The 16260-nt window shown below is 35.6% G+C and overlaps 1 protein-coding gene across 4 annotated transcripts in view; it reads left to right on the top strand.

Annotated features, from left to right (window-relative positions):
• The window catches only part of GPR155 (G protein-coupled receptor 155), a 31911-nt gene that overhangs the window by 8456 nt on the left and 7195 nt on the right, over positions 1 to 16260 (top strand). For 3 of the 4 annotated variants that reach the window (XM_069781460.1, XM_009914877.2, XM_009914878.2), the window contains exons 3-12: positions 3154 to 3553; positions 4924 to 5089; positions 6349 to 6504; positions 7610 to 7693; positions 9000 to 9120; positions 10982 to 11066; positions 11148 to 11238; positions 12373 to 12646; positions 13302 to 13403; positions 15067 to 15200. In XM_069781460.1, the coding sequence (XP_069637561.1) occupies positions 3154 to 3553; positions 4924 to 5089; positions 6349 to 6504; positions 7610 to 7693; positions 9000 to 9120; positions 10982 to 11066; positions 11148 to 11238; positions 12373 to 12646; positions 13302 to 13403; positions 15067 to 15200 (1613 nt within the window). The remainder of the gene's footprint in view (positions 1 to 3153; positions 3554 to 4923; positions 5090 to 6348; positions 6505 to 7609; positions 7694 to 8999; positions 9121 to 10981; positions 11067 to 11147; positions 11239 to 12372; positions 12647 to 13301; positions 13404 to 15066; positions 15201 to 16260) is intronic. The other variant, XM_069781461.1, reaches the window with a different exon arrangement.

Here is a 16260-nt window from a genome sequence, read left to right as displayed (position 1 = left end):
GTCTCTTCAAATTTGCTGGATATGCATAAAATATAGAAAAATTCTTCCTTGGATGAAAATACCCTATTTCCCTCAGTTGCATCTCCTGAGATTTATTCCTCTTGAGATAAATCAGAAGTATATCACAAATAGGGTTGTGAGGATTACGTCTTTGTTTCTTGGTAGTGGATTAAAATGCCAATTAGGGTTTCTCTTTTTTCTATTTTGAGGTTGTCTGAACATATTTCCATTGTATCCTTCTAATTAAAACATTCTTTCTACTTTGAATTACTTTCTTGTCAGATTACATGTACTTTCTTCAAGTATTTCATGATTTATGAGATGTGATTCATATTTTTTCTATGTACAATCTGGCCAAATTCACAACATTTAGTTCATTAAGAACTTTACTGGAATACTTAATGCAACACTGTAGAAGCTTAAGGGTTGTTTATTTCTTAGAGCTGTTTATTTCCTATCCTGTCCTTTCCCTTCTCCCATTCCCAAATTTTCACCAGTGTTTGGTTCACACTGTCACGAGTGCAAACTTTTTACTGTTAGTGGCTTCTCTGAAGTGTTTGCAGGACTGGGCAACAAAGAATGTCTTGCTTATTCCTTTTATGTATGATGATAGGTAGTGTTTTGAGCAAAACCTGATCTTTTAAAGGAAATACATTTTTAAAGGCTGCTTCAGTTGAAATTTGTAAGGGAAAAAAAAATCAGTATTGACAAATCTGTGTATTATAATAACATTATTTAAAAAGGCAGTTTGAACTCTTAAATAAATAAATAATGTCCTGAGCTTTCATCCCATGTAATTTTTTTAATAACCGCTATGCTTTTTTTTGCTGTTTAACAAAGATTTGCACATAGGAAAATTAAAATGCAGGTTAACTTTTCAAAGATCACCACTCTGTTTTTCTCTAATCACTGTTGCGATAGTTCTACACTACAAACTGATGTTGGGGTGAAAAACAACTGTTACAGAGGTTTACTAGCACCCCCCCCGACACAGATAGAATTACTATGATGAAAGCTTTGTCTGTTTGGTTTTTATTACTGGGTGAGATGATACAACTCTGACAGAACAGCTTCATCTACTCCTGTGCTGTATTGTTAAAGCACAGGTATAGCAGAAGTGTTGTGGGGATGAGGGCTCAGTTAGTGGTGCTAATTGTATTAAGCATGAACTAGTGTGTGATTTATATGTAATTTTGAGCAGCTGGGATGTGGAGAATTAATTTTTTTTTAAAGTATTAAAGTATCTTTGATTTCAATTTTTTGTTATGATCAGCAAGCAGGCACCTTGATTTAAATAAAAAGAAAAATTTTCATCAGAGATAGTTGTGGATTATTTTCACTGTCTTAATGGTTCCTTAAGGGTGTTTTCTTATTTTTTTTTCCACCCACTGACTCAGTAATCTACATTGATTCCACTTTTTGCTACCCAGGAAAATGCATTATGACTTCATAAATCAGTTAAAGTATTTATAGACCTTAATATATTGTATTAAGTATACAGTTTCACTTTGCCAAAAAATAATGATTTATTACATTTTTCACTCGGGCATTATTTACACGTGACTCCTGTTGAGCTGCATTTGATTGAAATGGGCATTCTGTAAAAAGGAGGATAAAAACTCTAAAGTTTGAGGTTTTAGAAAAAAATTTACTTAAAAAGTGTCCAGCTGTTTAAAGTGGTTTTATTTATCAGAATATATTTAGTGCTTAAAACTGGCTTGTTAAATGTGGTAACTAAGCACAGGTTGGTAGTTCTGTTCAGCAGTTTATTCAGGATTTTAGGACAGGTAGCTCTTGTATACGTTCTTTAATCATGGCCTGTAAGAGGAAAAGCAACTTTAGTGCCTTTTCTTATATATTGGAAATCAACTAATTGAGAATGTCAGTTTATTCAGTCTAAAGAGGAGACTGTTTACAGTAAGTGCTGATTTAGCACTTAGTAGATCCTGTCATTCCAGATGCTTGAATAATATGAAGGTAAAAATCTTTTGGATTTTGAAAAATGTAGTCACAAGGGAAGACTTTTTCAGAAACAGAACAGGTTTAGTATACGGGGAAATGGAAATACTTGCAACAGTTGGCTGTTTAGTGATCTTAAACTTTATTTAGTACTTTGAGTGCTAAGTTATCCCATAGAAAGGTCTAGTAGGTGTATTTATGCAATAGTGCTTCCTTTTCTTAATATTCTTTGTAGTACAAGTAGAAGGCACCTGCATATTAAGATACTTCTGCCTGGGGAAAAAATGTGTTTCTCTCTAACAAGGGTAGGAAAAACTAAAATGGAAAGCATTACTTTGCGTGTTTCTGAAAATTACTTGAAATAATAACATTATAAGGCAGGTTAAAGATAACATCCTGCTTTAAAAATATTGGGGTTTTTTAATTCACCCTAGAATGGAATCTTGTATATCTTTCCAGAGTCTTGTCATGATTTTTGAAGTGCTGTTAGCACAAACTTGAAATAAGAAGCAATTCTACCTTGACTCGAAAGTATGTAGTAGCAATGAAAACAAATGCTTGTGATTTAAAGTTCCTTGAGGGACCAGAACTACAGCGGTAACTCTTGTCCTGACTAGTCCCAGAGAATGAACTAATAATTATATGATAGTGTATTTTTTATTTGGTTGTTGCTTTGCTGTGTTGTATTGAATCAATGTAGAAAGATCACACCTGACTTACCCACTGAAAACTGGTTAAATTCCAGAGATGTGAAACTCCCCTGAGATGAGAAGAAACTTGTGTCCTGCAAAGATGCATTTAATTCTCCACAGTTCTCATGTTTCTGGGGAGGAAAAGCAATTCAGATTAAAACCAATTTTTTTTCAGCATTTGGGATGACTCAAAGGGTGCATGGGATTGCTATATTGTTTTCTTTCTTTTTTTCTGGAAATGTTGAATATTTGTAGAATCATTAAATAGTTTTGGATAGTTAGTCTTTGATCTTTAATGTGTTCATTAGATGACTGTGGCCTAATGGTGATTTGGCATACTTCTCTTACTACATCATCTTATATTGATTGTAAATGCAGTTACTTCTGAAGGATAATTAAATAATTTTTCTCTAGTTTTCAGACAGCAAAATTTAATTTCAATATTAATGTATTTTTGTACTGAAATGTTATCACTCATCACTTTTCATTTCCTGTCTTCTAGTTGAAGCTTTATATCAAACCACTTACCCAGAGTATCTCCAGTACATTTACCTAGTGGCTCCAATATCTCTTATGATGCTAAACCCTCTGGGGTTTATCTTCTGTGAAATCCAGAAGTGGAGGGATAACCGCACTGTGTCACACAGCAAAATCAAAATAGTGGGCCTAGCACTCCTTCGAGTTTTGCAGAACCCAATTGTATTCATGGTCTTCATAGGAATTGCCTCAAACTTTATTCTTGGCCAGAAAATTCCTGAATACCTTGAAAACTTTCTTGACGGACTGGGCAGTTCATTTTCTGGCTCCGCACTTTTTTACCTTGGACTAACTATGGTGGGACAAACAAAAAAACTGACAAAGGGTATGTTTGTTGCACTGATCCTTCTCATCACAGCTAAACTGTAAGTTTGATTTATGTACTTCTATAATTTTGTTCTCTAGATGTTTTAAGCTCTGAATATACTGGTCAGGTGGCTTTTTTCCCAAAATCACTATAGTGATAGTATGTTTCACTTGCAGTATTCTGGGTGAGTGCTTCCCAAACTCTTTGGTAGTACACAACTCTTAACTTTGAAAGGAAATTTAGCAGACCACAGACCTGTTGGCAGGCTCTGCAGAGAAAAAAAATTAGGGGTGCTGTGGCTTCATGGACTGCCTGCAGGTTATCTGTCACAAATTGGGTGTTTGGGGAATTACTAGCTTAAATTAAAATTTACTAGTTAAATAGTTAGACAAGTGTGAGTTTAACTATTATTTTATTAGTATTTGTCTTTTCTTTGGATTACACAATACATCTCTAAATTAGTTGGTTTTCCTTGCTTTGTCTATAAATCTTTGAAACTGCTATATTGGAAGAGCTTAAAAATGGTCGCTTTACACCCTTAAACTGACTTTTAAGCATGAATAAGTGACAATTTGTATTTAGAAATTATGCCATCATTATCTTCCCTTGAATATATCTCAGCTACTGGTGAACAAAATATTTTTATTTGCTACAGACCTGCAATTAACATAATAGCATGATTGTTTGGTGGTTAAGTTTATGCTGTAAAATTTGAAAGTGCGTTTGAATATCAGTACAACTAACTAGGAAACGTAAAGACCTAGTTTGTAAACCACCTCAATGACAAATTTTGTAAGAACATGAGGAAAAAAGAGTTTTTAATGTTACCACTTTGGTCTGCTGGTGAGTTTATGTAATTAGCCTGTGTAAGGCTTACATAGTGAGTCTATGCGAGATCTGCGTTATTGCTAAAAGCAAACAAAATAGCATTGATGCAGGGGTTTTTTTGCTGGCCAAAACTTTCAGAATGGGATACTTAAGCTTGAGCCCTTGTTGTATTTCAGACAGCTTGCAGAAAGGTGGTCTAAATTTCAAAGCTGCTGACTGCTTATAGCTACTATTACTTTAACAGTTGAAAAATGAGGGATTTTTTTTTTATATTTTACCTCTCTGAATCTGAGCTTTATACAAAGAATGTGTCTGTATAATCAGAGAGTGTGCTTATATCCCAGAGTTTGTTGTCACATTTACCATTTTTTCTGTCTGTGGGCTTTTTTGGTTTAATTGGTGACAAAATTTTTAATCCGCTGGTAAATGTCACGTTAACAGTAAAGGCAATCATTCAAAGTGATGTCAGTATTTTGCTTTTCATAAACAGGATTCAAACAAACCTCAATTTTCCTTTTGGTTCATTTTCTGAGTAAAGAAGAGTCTAGTGCTATAGCTTGAGTAATATTTTTATAATTACTTTTTTCCTTCTCTTTTCAGACTTATGATGCCATTTCTCTGTAGAGAAATGGTGGAACTCTTGGACAAGAGTGACAGCATAGTCAACCACACCAGTTTATCAAACTATGCATTTCTTTATGGAGTTTTTCCAGCAGCACCTGGTGTTGCAATATTTGCAAGTCAATTTAATATGGAAGTAGGAATTGTATGTATTTAGCTTTTCCCAAACATATACTAACTTTGAGCTTAACTTTATTGATGAAATACTTAAATAAATGAGTAGGCTTTTCTGTAGTGTAGACTCCTTAGATTTACTTGTACTCCCTAGATCTCAAAGGTAGATTATATTTCAGATTATTAATTAAGCATTATTTCCTGATGTCTCAAGTGTCTTGATTGTACATGTTCATAAATAAATCCTCATACTTTTCTTATTTGTGACTCTAGTAGGAAGAACTTGGATAACTTTATATTTAAAGAACTTGTATCTTTGTTGTGGGTTTGTTGTTTGTTTGTTTGTTTTTCAAAAGACCTTATCTGTAGGAAAAAACTTAAGTGATGTTACTGACTTCAGTAAGAACAGTGTTAGATTAATGCTGAAAATTTATGGAAGAATGTATCCTTTAACTGATTCTGTTGTGTTGCCTTTCAGTTAAATCTTGCGATAGAAATGCATTTTACTTTTTTTTTTATAGTAGAGGATATCAATTATCTTTTCAACTGAAAATACAAATTTTGTAACTGTTTCCTTTCTTCCTCTTGAAGTGACATTAAAACATTCCTGTTGAGTTCCATTGTTTTTAATGTTACCTATTTTTGGTTTGTTTAGTTTATTTTTTTTTTTAAGAAAAGGGGAAAAAAAAAAGAGGACACTAAAAGTAAACCTTACAAGATAAAATCTTGAGCCCCAAAAATTCAGGAAATTTCTTTAAAACAGAGATCTGTAGTATGAGTATCAATTCACACTGCCATCACTGTGCAAATTCTAGAAAGCAGAAAGACAATGGGAAGCCAAAATAGGAATCACTTAAATGTAAATATATATGGCTGCTCAGGAATTGGTGCATATTAGTATTTGCATAACTACATGTTTCCTTAATTATTTATGGTGTGAATATTTGCATCCAAAAGTAAATTGTGACATTGTAAATCCACCCCTAGACTGTAGTCATTAGTATATTTGACACCCATGAAAAAGCTCTGCAAGAGTTTGCAGCAGGGAACTCTCTATTCCTGCTGTTTTAGAAGCTTGTTAAAATTTTCAGTTTCACTGTATGTATAAAATGGATACTTTCTGGCTCAAATTCTAAATAATTTGTTATAGAAACAACTCGGTGATTTGTTAAAGGTCTATGTATGTTTAATTCAAAGGTACAATTTTGCCAGTGGTTGTATTTCTGAAAACAGATTATTTAGCTTGAGATCTGATTAACTCTGATTTTGTTTCTGTTTGACTCTTTGCAGATTACCTCAGGCATGGTGATAAGCACTTTTGTGTCTGCACCTATTATGTATGTTTCTGCATGGCTGTTGACCATTCCATCTATGGATCCCAACCCACTGGCATCTGCACTGCAAAATGTTAGCTTTGACATAAGTATTGTCAGCCTCATTTCTCTGGTAGGTGTTGATGAATTGAAATACAAAAGCACACTGTCATGTCAGGCTAGTTTTAGTACATAAGCAGCAAACTGAGTCATGGTAAGATGAGACTCATGTTTCCTTGTCATATCCTGTTGCAGAAGGATGAGGAAGGAGTTAAAAATCTTCTTGATTTAGCAGTGGGTCAGCTGGAAAGCTGCACTGTAGAGAAAGGTGGGTAAGTGAATTTGAGCACTAGTGCAGGGCTTAAGAGTTTGTCCTTTTAGTTTGGGGGTTTTTTTGGTTTTTTTGTTGTTGGGTTTTTTTTTAAATAACAGGGTGTGGGGGAATAACAGTACTAGCTTACACCACAGGGAATAATTACATCAAGCCATGTGAGGTGCTTGGATATCACAGTAATGGAGGCTGCGTACAAACTTCAGTTCCAGAAGTGCCAGTGAATATTTATTTAATGAAGCATTAATGATTATTAATTAAAATGTTTAGCTTGGAAGTTTTAATTTAGCTTTACCAAATTCCTTTCCTAGAAATTCTGTTCTTGAAAAGTGGGTTGATAATCCAGAAGTCCAATATAAATTGTGTTTCGGCTTTATAGGCACTACAGATAGTGTGTTTATTTTGTTTGCTTTTTTACAATAAAAATATCCATGTTGGGGGGAGTTGGAATTTTCTTAAGTTGTTGTCTCACTGAAGTCCTCTTGTCTTGAAACTGTGCCTCAAGGGAAGCCACAAGTGAATGCTGCCTCTTGCTGTCACAGACCATTTTAGGAGATTCAGGGTAGGGGGAGGAATTTTAAATTCTAAGTTGCCAAGCTACTCTGTGGTCATTTATGTCCTGAGGAACAACCAGGCTTCTGTACACTAGAGGCAAGCTCTTGGTGCTTCCTGGAAATATTTCACCATCATGAGAACACAAAGATGGATTGCTTTTTCTGGCCATAGTTGCTGAGGCATAAGGACTGGCAGCAGATGGTGTGGAGCTGACTACAGTAGTCATGTTGCTAAGAAACTTTTCAAGAAGATTTGCTGTATATTTAGTTTCACCATAGTCTGCCAGAATACTCATCTTGTTCATCTGGGTTTTGTTTTACTCTTAAATTAAATTTTTTCTTTTATGTTACAGATCTGGTCTCTTATTGTTGTTCTTCTGAGTAAGAAATACAAACAGCTTCCTCATATGATTACAACAAATCTACTTGTTGCTCAGGTCAGTAGTAAGAAGAATTCTGTTTTGTGAGTTTTGGTTTTTTTAAAGTCTTACTTTTAACATTTTTACAAGTTTGGTTTCTATAGTGATATCTTTGTAGCCCTCTATGGAGGGTAGGGGAATCTAATGTATGACTCGTCTAAACAATTTCTGTGCCTTAAAATGCACCCTTGAAGAAAATGATAGTTGATGCTGGTAGTATGGTTCTCAAACAGAACTATAAGCAATCAGAATAGAGAGTGGCTTCTGAAATATATTTTTAGTTACTGCCTAATACTGTTGAGCGCACTTCTGTATCAATTTATGCCAGTCTGAAAGTGAGCAATGCCAGGATCAGCAGCAGCATGTGTTCGACTCTATGGTGACATGATTCAAGGAGCTAAATAGAAAACTAATCCCCATGCTGGTTTAGCTCCCTGAAGTGGCTTGCTGAGGGATCAGATGGGTGCCAGTGCTGATGCAAAGAAGGGGTGTGGGAATGCATGGCTGGTGGTTAGGGAAGGGCAAAGCCAAATAGCTCTGGATTAATTTTAATTGTTATTTAAACTGAGAGAAAACTACAAAGTACATGTTCCTTCTTCCCTTAAAGTCAACTGCACAACTGCTGTTAAATTCAGTGAGAGCAGTCTGTGCTTGTAATATATCTGTGTGGTAGTGCTTTCTGAAGTGTTCTGTAGTTTAAAAAAAAAAAATATATATAGTAAACTCTCTGAGGTCTGATCATGGAGTCACATTTGAAAAAAGTCATGTATGAGAGTTGCAGGTGCTTCTTGTCTGTAACAGCAAAGTTAGCTTTCATCTTAAAAAAAATTTCAACTATTGTGTTACTATTTCCATAATATTTCAGCCTATCTTTTCAGATTTCTTCAGTACTAAAACTGTAAAGAATTGTATAATTCTTGGCTGAACAAACATCTGTTGACCTCAGCTTCATGCCCAAATTCTTTCAGATAAATGGTTTATACTTAACAAAAGCATTACATTTTTCTTATTATAAGATATATATATAAAGTTTATATATTTTTTTCTGACTTGCCTTACTCTCAGTTTATCTGAGCTATATAATTGCTGTCAAAAAACCCCCCTCCTGAAAATAGGGTACTATAGTCAGTGATATAACTGTAATACCGAATTTACTGCTGCACTGCTTTGCTGCTATGGGAACTATCTAATTCATAAAATCACACTCCAGTGCATCTGGGGATGGAGTTTTGAAGCTTATTGTAGCTATATTACACTGTGTTCAGTTTTTCTTGTCATCCTGCTTTCCCAGTTTAAATGATGTCATCTCTACCTTTCTTTCCAGTTTATTGCTTGCATTGGAATGGTGGTATGGAATTTCATTGTTAAAGAGAAAGACATCACCATGCAGATCCTAGTATTTATATTCCTCTACAGCTCACTTTATGGTACCTACCTGTGGACAGGTATGATTTTTCTAGGCAGAACCTAGGTAGTGTAATAAAAGATTAATGTACTGAAATAATTTTATTATATTATTCAGAGTAATTGTTCCTTCATGTCGTGGTTTAACCCCAGCCAGCAACTAAGCACCACGCAGCTGCTCACTCACTCCCCCCCCACCCAGTGGGATGGGGGAGAAAATCGGGAAAAGAAGTAAAACTCCTAGGTTGAGATAAGAACGGTTTAATAGAACAGAAAAGAAGAAACTAATAATGATAATGATAACACTAATAAAATGACAACAGTAGTAATAAAAGGATTGGAATGTACAAATGATGCGCAGGGCAATTGCTCACCACCCGCCAACCGACACCCCCGCTAGTCCCCGAGTGGCGATTCCCTGCCCCCCCCTTCCCAGTTCCTAAACTAGATGGGACGTCCCATGGTATGGAATACACTGTTGGCCAGTTTGGGTCAGGTGCCCTGGCTGGGCATGAGAAGCTGAAAAATCCTTGACTCTAGTCTAAACACTACTGAGCAACAACTGAAAACATCAGTGTTATCAACATTCTTCACATACTGAACTCAAAACATAGCACTGTACCAGCTACTAGGAAGACAGTTAACTATATCCCAGCTGAAGCCAGGACACTTCACTTGTATGTAGTTCTACAAATATGCATACCTGTAAGCTGTGCCAGGCTGCAGCACTAGCAACACAGGGCTCAGTGTAAGGCACTGCTTCTGCTATTGGAAGCTTATACCTAGAGCAGGTCTAGATACAGCAGCCTTGCTAGCTTGTAGCAAAAGACAAGAACCTGCTCTTGAGACAGAAGCAATTACAAATAGAGTGAATGTGGTGGGTTGCCCTTCAGCTAGTCAAAATCTTATTGGCGATTTTTAATTACTGCAGAGTTTAAAAATTGATTATTCAGCATTAAGTAGATTTTAAACCTTTGTGCCTCAAAAAAGTAGGAAATAGAGAATGAAGGGAAATACCAAAGTAGCTTTAACTTTTTTTTTCCCCTGGCAGTTGTAGTTTCTAAAAACAATGTGTGGGTTCTGCAGGTGTAGATGATTAATGAAGGCATTACTTGAAATAGGCAGAATTGAAAGATGCATCAAGAAGCTTGGAGAACCTTACTGTATGATTAAAAAGGAGACTTTGGGTATTCAGGAGACTTTTTATACTGTTCTTGAGTCCAGAAGTCTAAGGGTTTAATTCCCGTGGTGTTGTGGTGGAGTAAGTTGTATTTATGTTTAGCTGAAATAGGTAGCTCGTGATTAGTATAGCCTAACATAAATACTAGCTTTGCTTCAGCATGGGTAATGTTGCTGAGCTTCTGAGCTGTGAATAGAATAGGCAGGTCCAGAAGATAGTTCCATGCATAATTATATAGGTAAAAATATGTAAAACTTTTTTGTTAAATTTATCATTGACTTTTTATAAAGCGCTAGTCAGTGTTTCAAGAAATGATGTAACAGAATACAACGTTCTTTGTTGGTTAATTAAGAGTGTCAGTCTAGAACAACTACTGTTGATACCTTAAGAAAGTAGTTACTTGTGTCTTAAATATTCTCTTGACATCTTTTATACGCTTGTGAACCTTTCTAAACATTTATAAGTGGATGTTTAATATAAAATGTCCTGGAATTCCTTCAATGTTTCATTATTAATATGATTTTTTTAAGATAATAGGTGTTTCTATTTTACTTTCTTAGAATACATCTAGAAAACCAATTTTGGACTATTTGAAAGTCAGAGAAGAATGTCTTGGTTGTTGAGCAGGTTGCATCATAGGGTTTCTAGAGTCTGTATTTACCAGTTCCCTTTTTAATAATAAACAAGGCATTTCTTTTGTTTTTGTTTTTGTTTTTTTGTAGGTTTTCTGTCTTTCTCTTTGTTTCTGTTGAGGAAGAGAGAAACAGTAAAGATTCCCATTGGGTTTATTATCATAGCTGGATGGGGGTAAGTTAATTCAGATGTTTCCCTGTATAATTAGTGGGAGCGTGCTAAATAGGTTACTTTCTTCCTATTTTGCTCTTTCAGAGTCCCAACACTTCTGGTGGGAATCTTACTAATTGTTGGTGAACGTAACAACACTAGTATTGACTCTGCCTTTTTCTATGGAAAATATCAGGTATGAACGTGTTCTGTCCTCATCACTTCAGACTTCTGCCACTTCCAATACATTACTGAGAAATTGTGTTTTCTGTTTGCTTATTTAAGTAGCTTTCAGTCAAAGCACAGGTTACCATAACAACAGTATCATTATAGAATGCTTATAGATTGACACAAAAATGTATTTCTATAATGAACCATTAGGAAAACTTGCTTGAACAAGGACCTTCACGTTTAGGCAACTATGACTAAGAAAAAGAGGGAGTAGGCTTCCCAAAGAAAAGGATTAGGAGTGGTAATGAATTGCAGAGCCCTTTTCCTGGTGACTAATTTGTCTACTCACTTGATAATTATCTAAAACTATTACTATCCAATAGCTAATTAATGGCTTTCAGTCTGTAATAGATAGAATCTACATTAACTGTGTAGCAGTAACTGCTTGCACTGCGGGAGACTTCTCTGCACAATCATGGGTTGAAAGTCCCTGAGCATGAACTACCATTTTTACCAATAAATAGTTCCTCTTATCAGAGGATGTAAAATACACTGGCATCGGTATTTGTCATGTTTTCCTCCATCTTTCTTATGGATAAAGAGGCTATGAGTCTCTCAGGATTATTCATGTGGTGCTTTCACAAATATTGAATAGCCTCAGAGTGGACTCTGGGTATCAGTGGCAGATGATTAGAAGGAAAGGTTAATTAATAGCATGCTCCCCATTGGCAAAAGCATGGAAATTAGAGCTGTGCCAGAGGGTGACAAGAACACATTCCTCTTTGGAATTAAAAGGTACCTGAACAGAACTTAAACTGGAGCACTAATGATCCTGAGGGGAAAGATGATGATGAGGGGATGGTTTTGGATTGTGTGGGAAATAGGGGTCACCGCTTCACAAAAAAAACAAAAACAAAAACAAAACAAAAAAACCCAAACAAAACCCCCCTGAGTTACTCAGGCAAGGAAAATTAGTTAAATCTCATGTACTGATTGCTCTTTCAGTGCTACAAGATGCAAGAGCAGTAAATATAGAAAACTGTCTTATTCAGATGCATTTGTTAGTTATTTAGGAAACTACAGAAGTTAGAAAGGCAGATATATACAACTATTTTCCTTTATTTTGTATTTAAGTGTATTTTCCTTGCTCTTTTAACAGATAATTACCACAGCAGTGATCCTGTTCATCAGTATACTGATGGCAGGTATCTCACTTATGTGCATGAACAGAAATAGGCAAGAGTCGAACTATGAGGTATTGAACCCATACTCACCACGTAGCCAAGTGGAGGAGGTTGAAGTGGAAGGGAGTGAGGGGAATCGAGTTTCAGCCACTGTGCCTCAGCCTTCTCCAGGATCTTCTGCACAGCCTTCTCCAGGATCTTCTGCACAGCCTTCTCCAGGATCTTCTGCACAGCCATCTGCAGAAAGAGGTAGAGAAAGTAGATTTGTAAAAGAATAAATGGCTCGGGATGCAATAAAATAACGTTCCAAATTTAATTCTGACCTGGGAAGGACAGTTGTTTACACCTTCAGGTGTTACACTAGGACAGAAGAAAATCTAGATATAACTGCTTTAGGATTTAGGTTTATGTTTCTAAGGAAAGTTTGATGGTTGTCACTGTAAGGGTAGGGGAAGTAGACAGGAAAAAAAGCATATGTATGTTTCTTATGTAAGTAGTGGTATCTTGATAAGGATGTGATAAATGCAGTCCACTAGGCGTCTTAGATTGTTTACCCACTAAACTGTCTCTCTAAGAATGAATTATATGCCAGAGCATTGCTACTCAATGTGTTTCTAATCCTCCTTGTTTGTATGTAGCCTTTTTGATCACTTACCATATGTTTTCCCTCTAGCTAAAAGTAGTTGTGTTGCTTCCATGGTGGTAGTGCTGTTAAATATTTCTATACATTAGTAGTGTAACCCATTCACCCTCTCAGCAAATTGGAAAAATTAAGTCTGCTCTCTCCTTTTGGGTTATTTTTGAGCATAGTAGTTAAAGCTGTATAGAATATATTGTTATACTTGGAAAATAAATTATGGTAGTGAAGGAAGCTAACTATCCTGTTACTGTATACTCTTAATAGGTTGCTGTTCTTGTCAAACAACAAATGGTGACTTGTCCTGTGCTAGAGAGAGCAAAGCAGTGACAAATGTTGTTGACAGCAAGGTTCCTGCAATTGAGACAGGTAAAGCAGTAGTGTCTCCTTGTTTTAATAGAACAAACTCTTCCACAACATTTATGTGTGTTGTTCTCACAAAGAAACTGTTTGGGCTGTTGTTCTCTCAACTCTACCTAGATAACTTATATTAAATTCAACCATTAGGCAATATGTTAGGTGTTTGTTCTCTTCTGCCTGATAGTTATTAGTAATCTTTCAGTGCTCAACATGGACAGTTGTTTTGGTTTGGGTTTTTTTACCACTAAGCTACTTTAACACATCCTTCTGAGCATTCAGACTTTTCCTCTCCATCATTGCCTTCTTTGGATGCTGAGAAGTACATAACCCTACTTTGCTTCAAGTTTTCAACTTAAACACGCTTTTTTACATTCTCATATTCACATCTTGTGTCTTCTAAAAAGGCCTTTGAAGGCTTTGTTGTAATCATGCACAGGTTTTGCATGAGAAACCTGAATAAGATCTAGAGGAGCAAGCACTTACTGCAGATTAGATCAAGTGTCCATGCTGCTGTACTATTCATGTCTAGGGGAAAGAGATAAAAAAAATTAACTAAGGGGGCCTTAGGAGTCACTGAAATAGGAAAAAATGGATCGGATCAAAGTGACTGTTCAGCACCTGATGGAAAACTGCATGCTCAGCCCATTTTCATCATACATCACTTTCAATAATCAAAGCTAGCTGCAGCGCAGCCTTTCTCTTTTTCTTATTTTCTTGGTTTTTTGCATCCTTAGCAAAGAAGTTCATAGCCTTATGCTTTGTTTGGATGCAACATAACTTTCAACAAATCTAAATATTTCACACTGAAACATACTTAGTTATGTCTCCTCTCACAAAATGCAGCTTTCCACTTATTGCCAAATATTTTATCTATTAAGTAATTCAGACAAGCATCATAAAAATGTCTTCCAATGATAGAGGAAGGCCAGTTTAATTTTCTTATCCTAAAAGATAAGGTAGAAAATACTTTACAATTGAGTGGAAATTTTTTCGACCTACTGAGTGAACATGTCAAAACTATAAATCGGTAAAAGCAAATTGTAATGGATACACTTGTGTAACTTTGGCTGCAATAAAAACTAATCCTTCTACTGTCCCACTGAACTGCTATGACAGGTATCTGGTGCAAATTCTTAGGTATGTCCTTGCCAGGAAGATTTTCAGTGCCATCTAGAGGAAGGTACTCGGAATTCCTTAGAACTCTGTAGCTGGAAGACAAGCATCCATTCTCTGTGTGTTTGGCTCTTTTGATTAATAGAATTATGACAGTGTTCTGATATACCATGTTCGAAATACAATCACAAAACTGAAATAAATGGAGCTCAACAACGTTGAGATACAGAGTAAGAACATTAGAGCTGATGGTATATTTGAAATACTTATTCCAGAAACTAATTCTAAGTTTAAAAACTATTCTGAGAAGTGGCTTTTTTTTTCATTATATCTAAGTTTGCATTAAGTTCTGTTGCAAAAAGTTCCTTCATTTTAGGAGCACATGTAAACTACTGTTTCATTTGAGAATTGATGTCTGAACAGGTTATTGTCAAAGCTAATATTAAATTTTGTGTGTGTGACTTCAGTACAGATACTTACAAGGTAATTTAACTCAGCAAGTTTGCTCATGGAGTTCGTAAGTTAGAAGCCTAATGAAAAATTCTGGTTTGTTTTTCAGCTGATCAGTGTGTGAGTCATTGCAGTGCTCGAACCTGCGTATTGGCTCAGGAAGAACAGCTTCTACAGACTGGAGACAAACAGCTGGCCAGACATGTGCTGCTGTGCTTACTTCTTATTGTTGGCCTGTTTGCTGTAAATATTTTTTCTCCCCGTGTTGTTTAACTCATTGAGGTGGAATGATTCTTAGGAAAGCTATGTAGACAGTCCAGTAAAAATCTTCCAATTACTCATGTAACAATTCATTAAATAAATTAGAGGCTTTAATTTGGTCCCTTACTGGAAGAGGGATATCATAAAATTAATTTTTCTGTGCCACATCATAAATTAAAGGAAAGTTAAGACTGATGGTGTTAGTGAGCAAGCTGCACTGGAGAACCCTAAAGAGGGAAAAAATGGTATTATATCATTTGGTAATTAATTCATCACTACTGCCCATCTTCCCATTTTTCTCAAGAGCTAGTCTTCTTCCCTAGACAATAATCAATTAAAAATATAAAGTAAATTCTGAAGGAGACTGTACAAAAATTGTTCCATCTGATCGTGCTTTTATTTGAAACTTGGATTTCTGAGGTGCTTTAGTAATGACGAATAATGTAAGACTTTACTTGAAATGGGAAAATGCAATTTTGTTGCTTTTAGTGGGGGTTTGGAGGCAATGTAGCTAAGTTGGTGTTGCCAAGCATCATTACTGACTAGATCCTAGTTGTGAAGGTGGCTGCTCCTGTATTAGGGTTATAATTTGAATTTTTAACAAAGATGAGAAACAACTCTTTCTGTTTGAATGTAATTCTCAAAGCTGAACTTCTTGTGGATGACAATTAGGGTGCAAGTATTTTTATTTGAAATGGAAAATACTATGGCACAAACATGCAGTACTGCAAAGAAGGACAGTGTGGCACAACTATGTAGTGTAATGAGTGCTATTGTTGCTTTTCAGGTTCTGTTAGATTACAGAATGGAAGTTTTCCCTCTCTCAAATTTCCTGTATAATATGTTCCATGCTAATATATTTTTTTACATCTTCTGTATTTAAGAGGTATCCCAAACGTTAGCCTCTATTTTAATTGTATCTGAATGATTACATAGATACTATGAAATGAGACCAGTTACATTAAAGAATTAGCCTTTACACCCAAAGGGGTTAACTTTGGAGGTTTTTTCCTTGTCAGGCATCTAAAATAGCTGGAGTGGT

The sequence above is a fragment of the Haliaeetus albicilla genome, chromosome 4 (assembly GCF_947461875.1).
Source record: "Haliaeetus albicilla chromosome 4, bHalAlb1.1, whole genome shotgun sequence".
Lineage (NCBI taxonomy): Eukaryota > Metazoa > Chordata > Aves > Accipitriformes > Accipitridae > Haliaeetus > Haliaeetus albicilla.
Note: the sequence above shows the minus strand (reverse complement) of the source record. Positions and strands in the feature narration are given on the sequence as shown.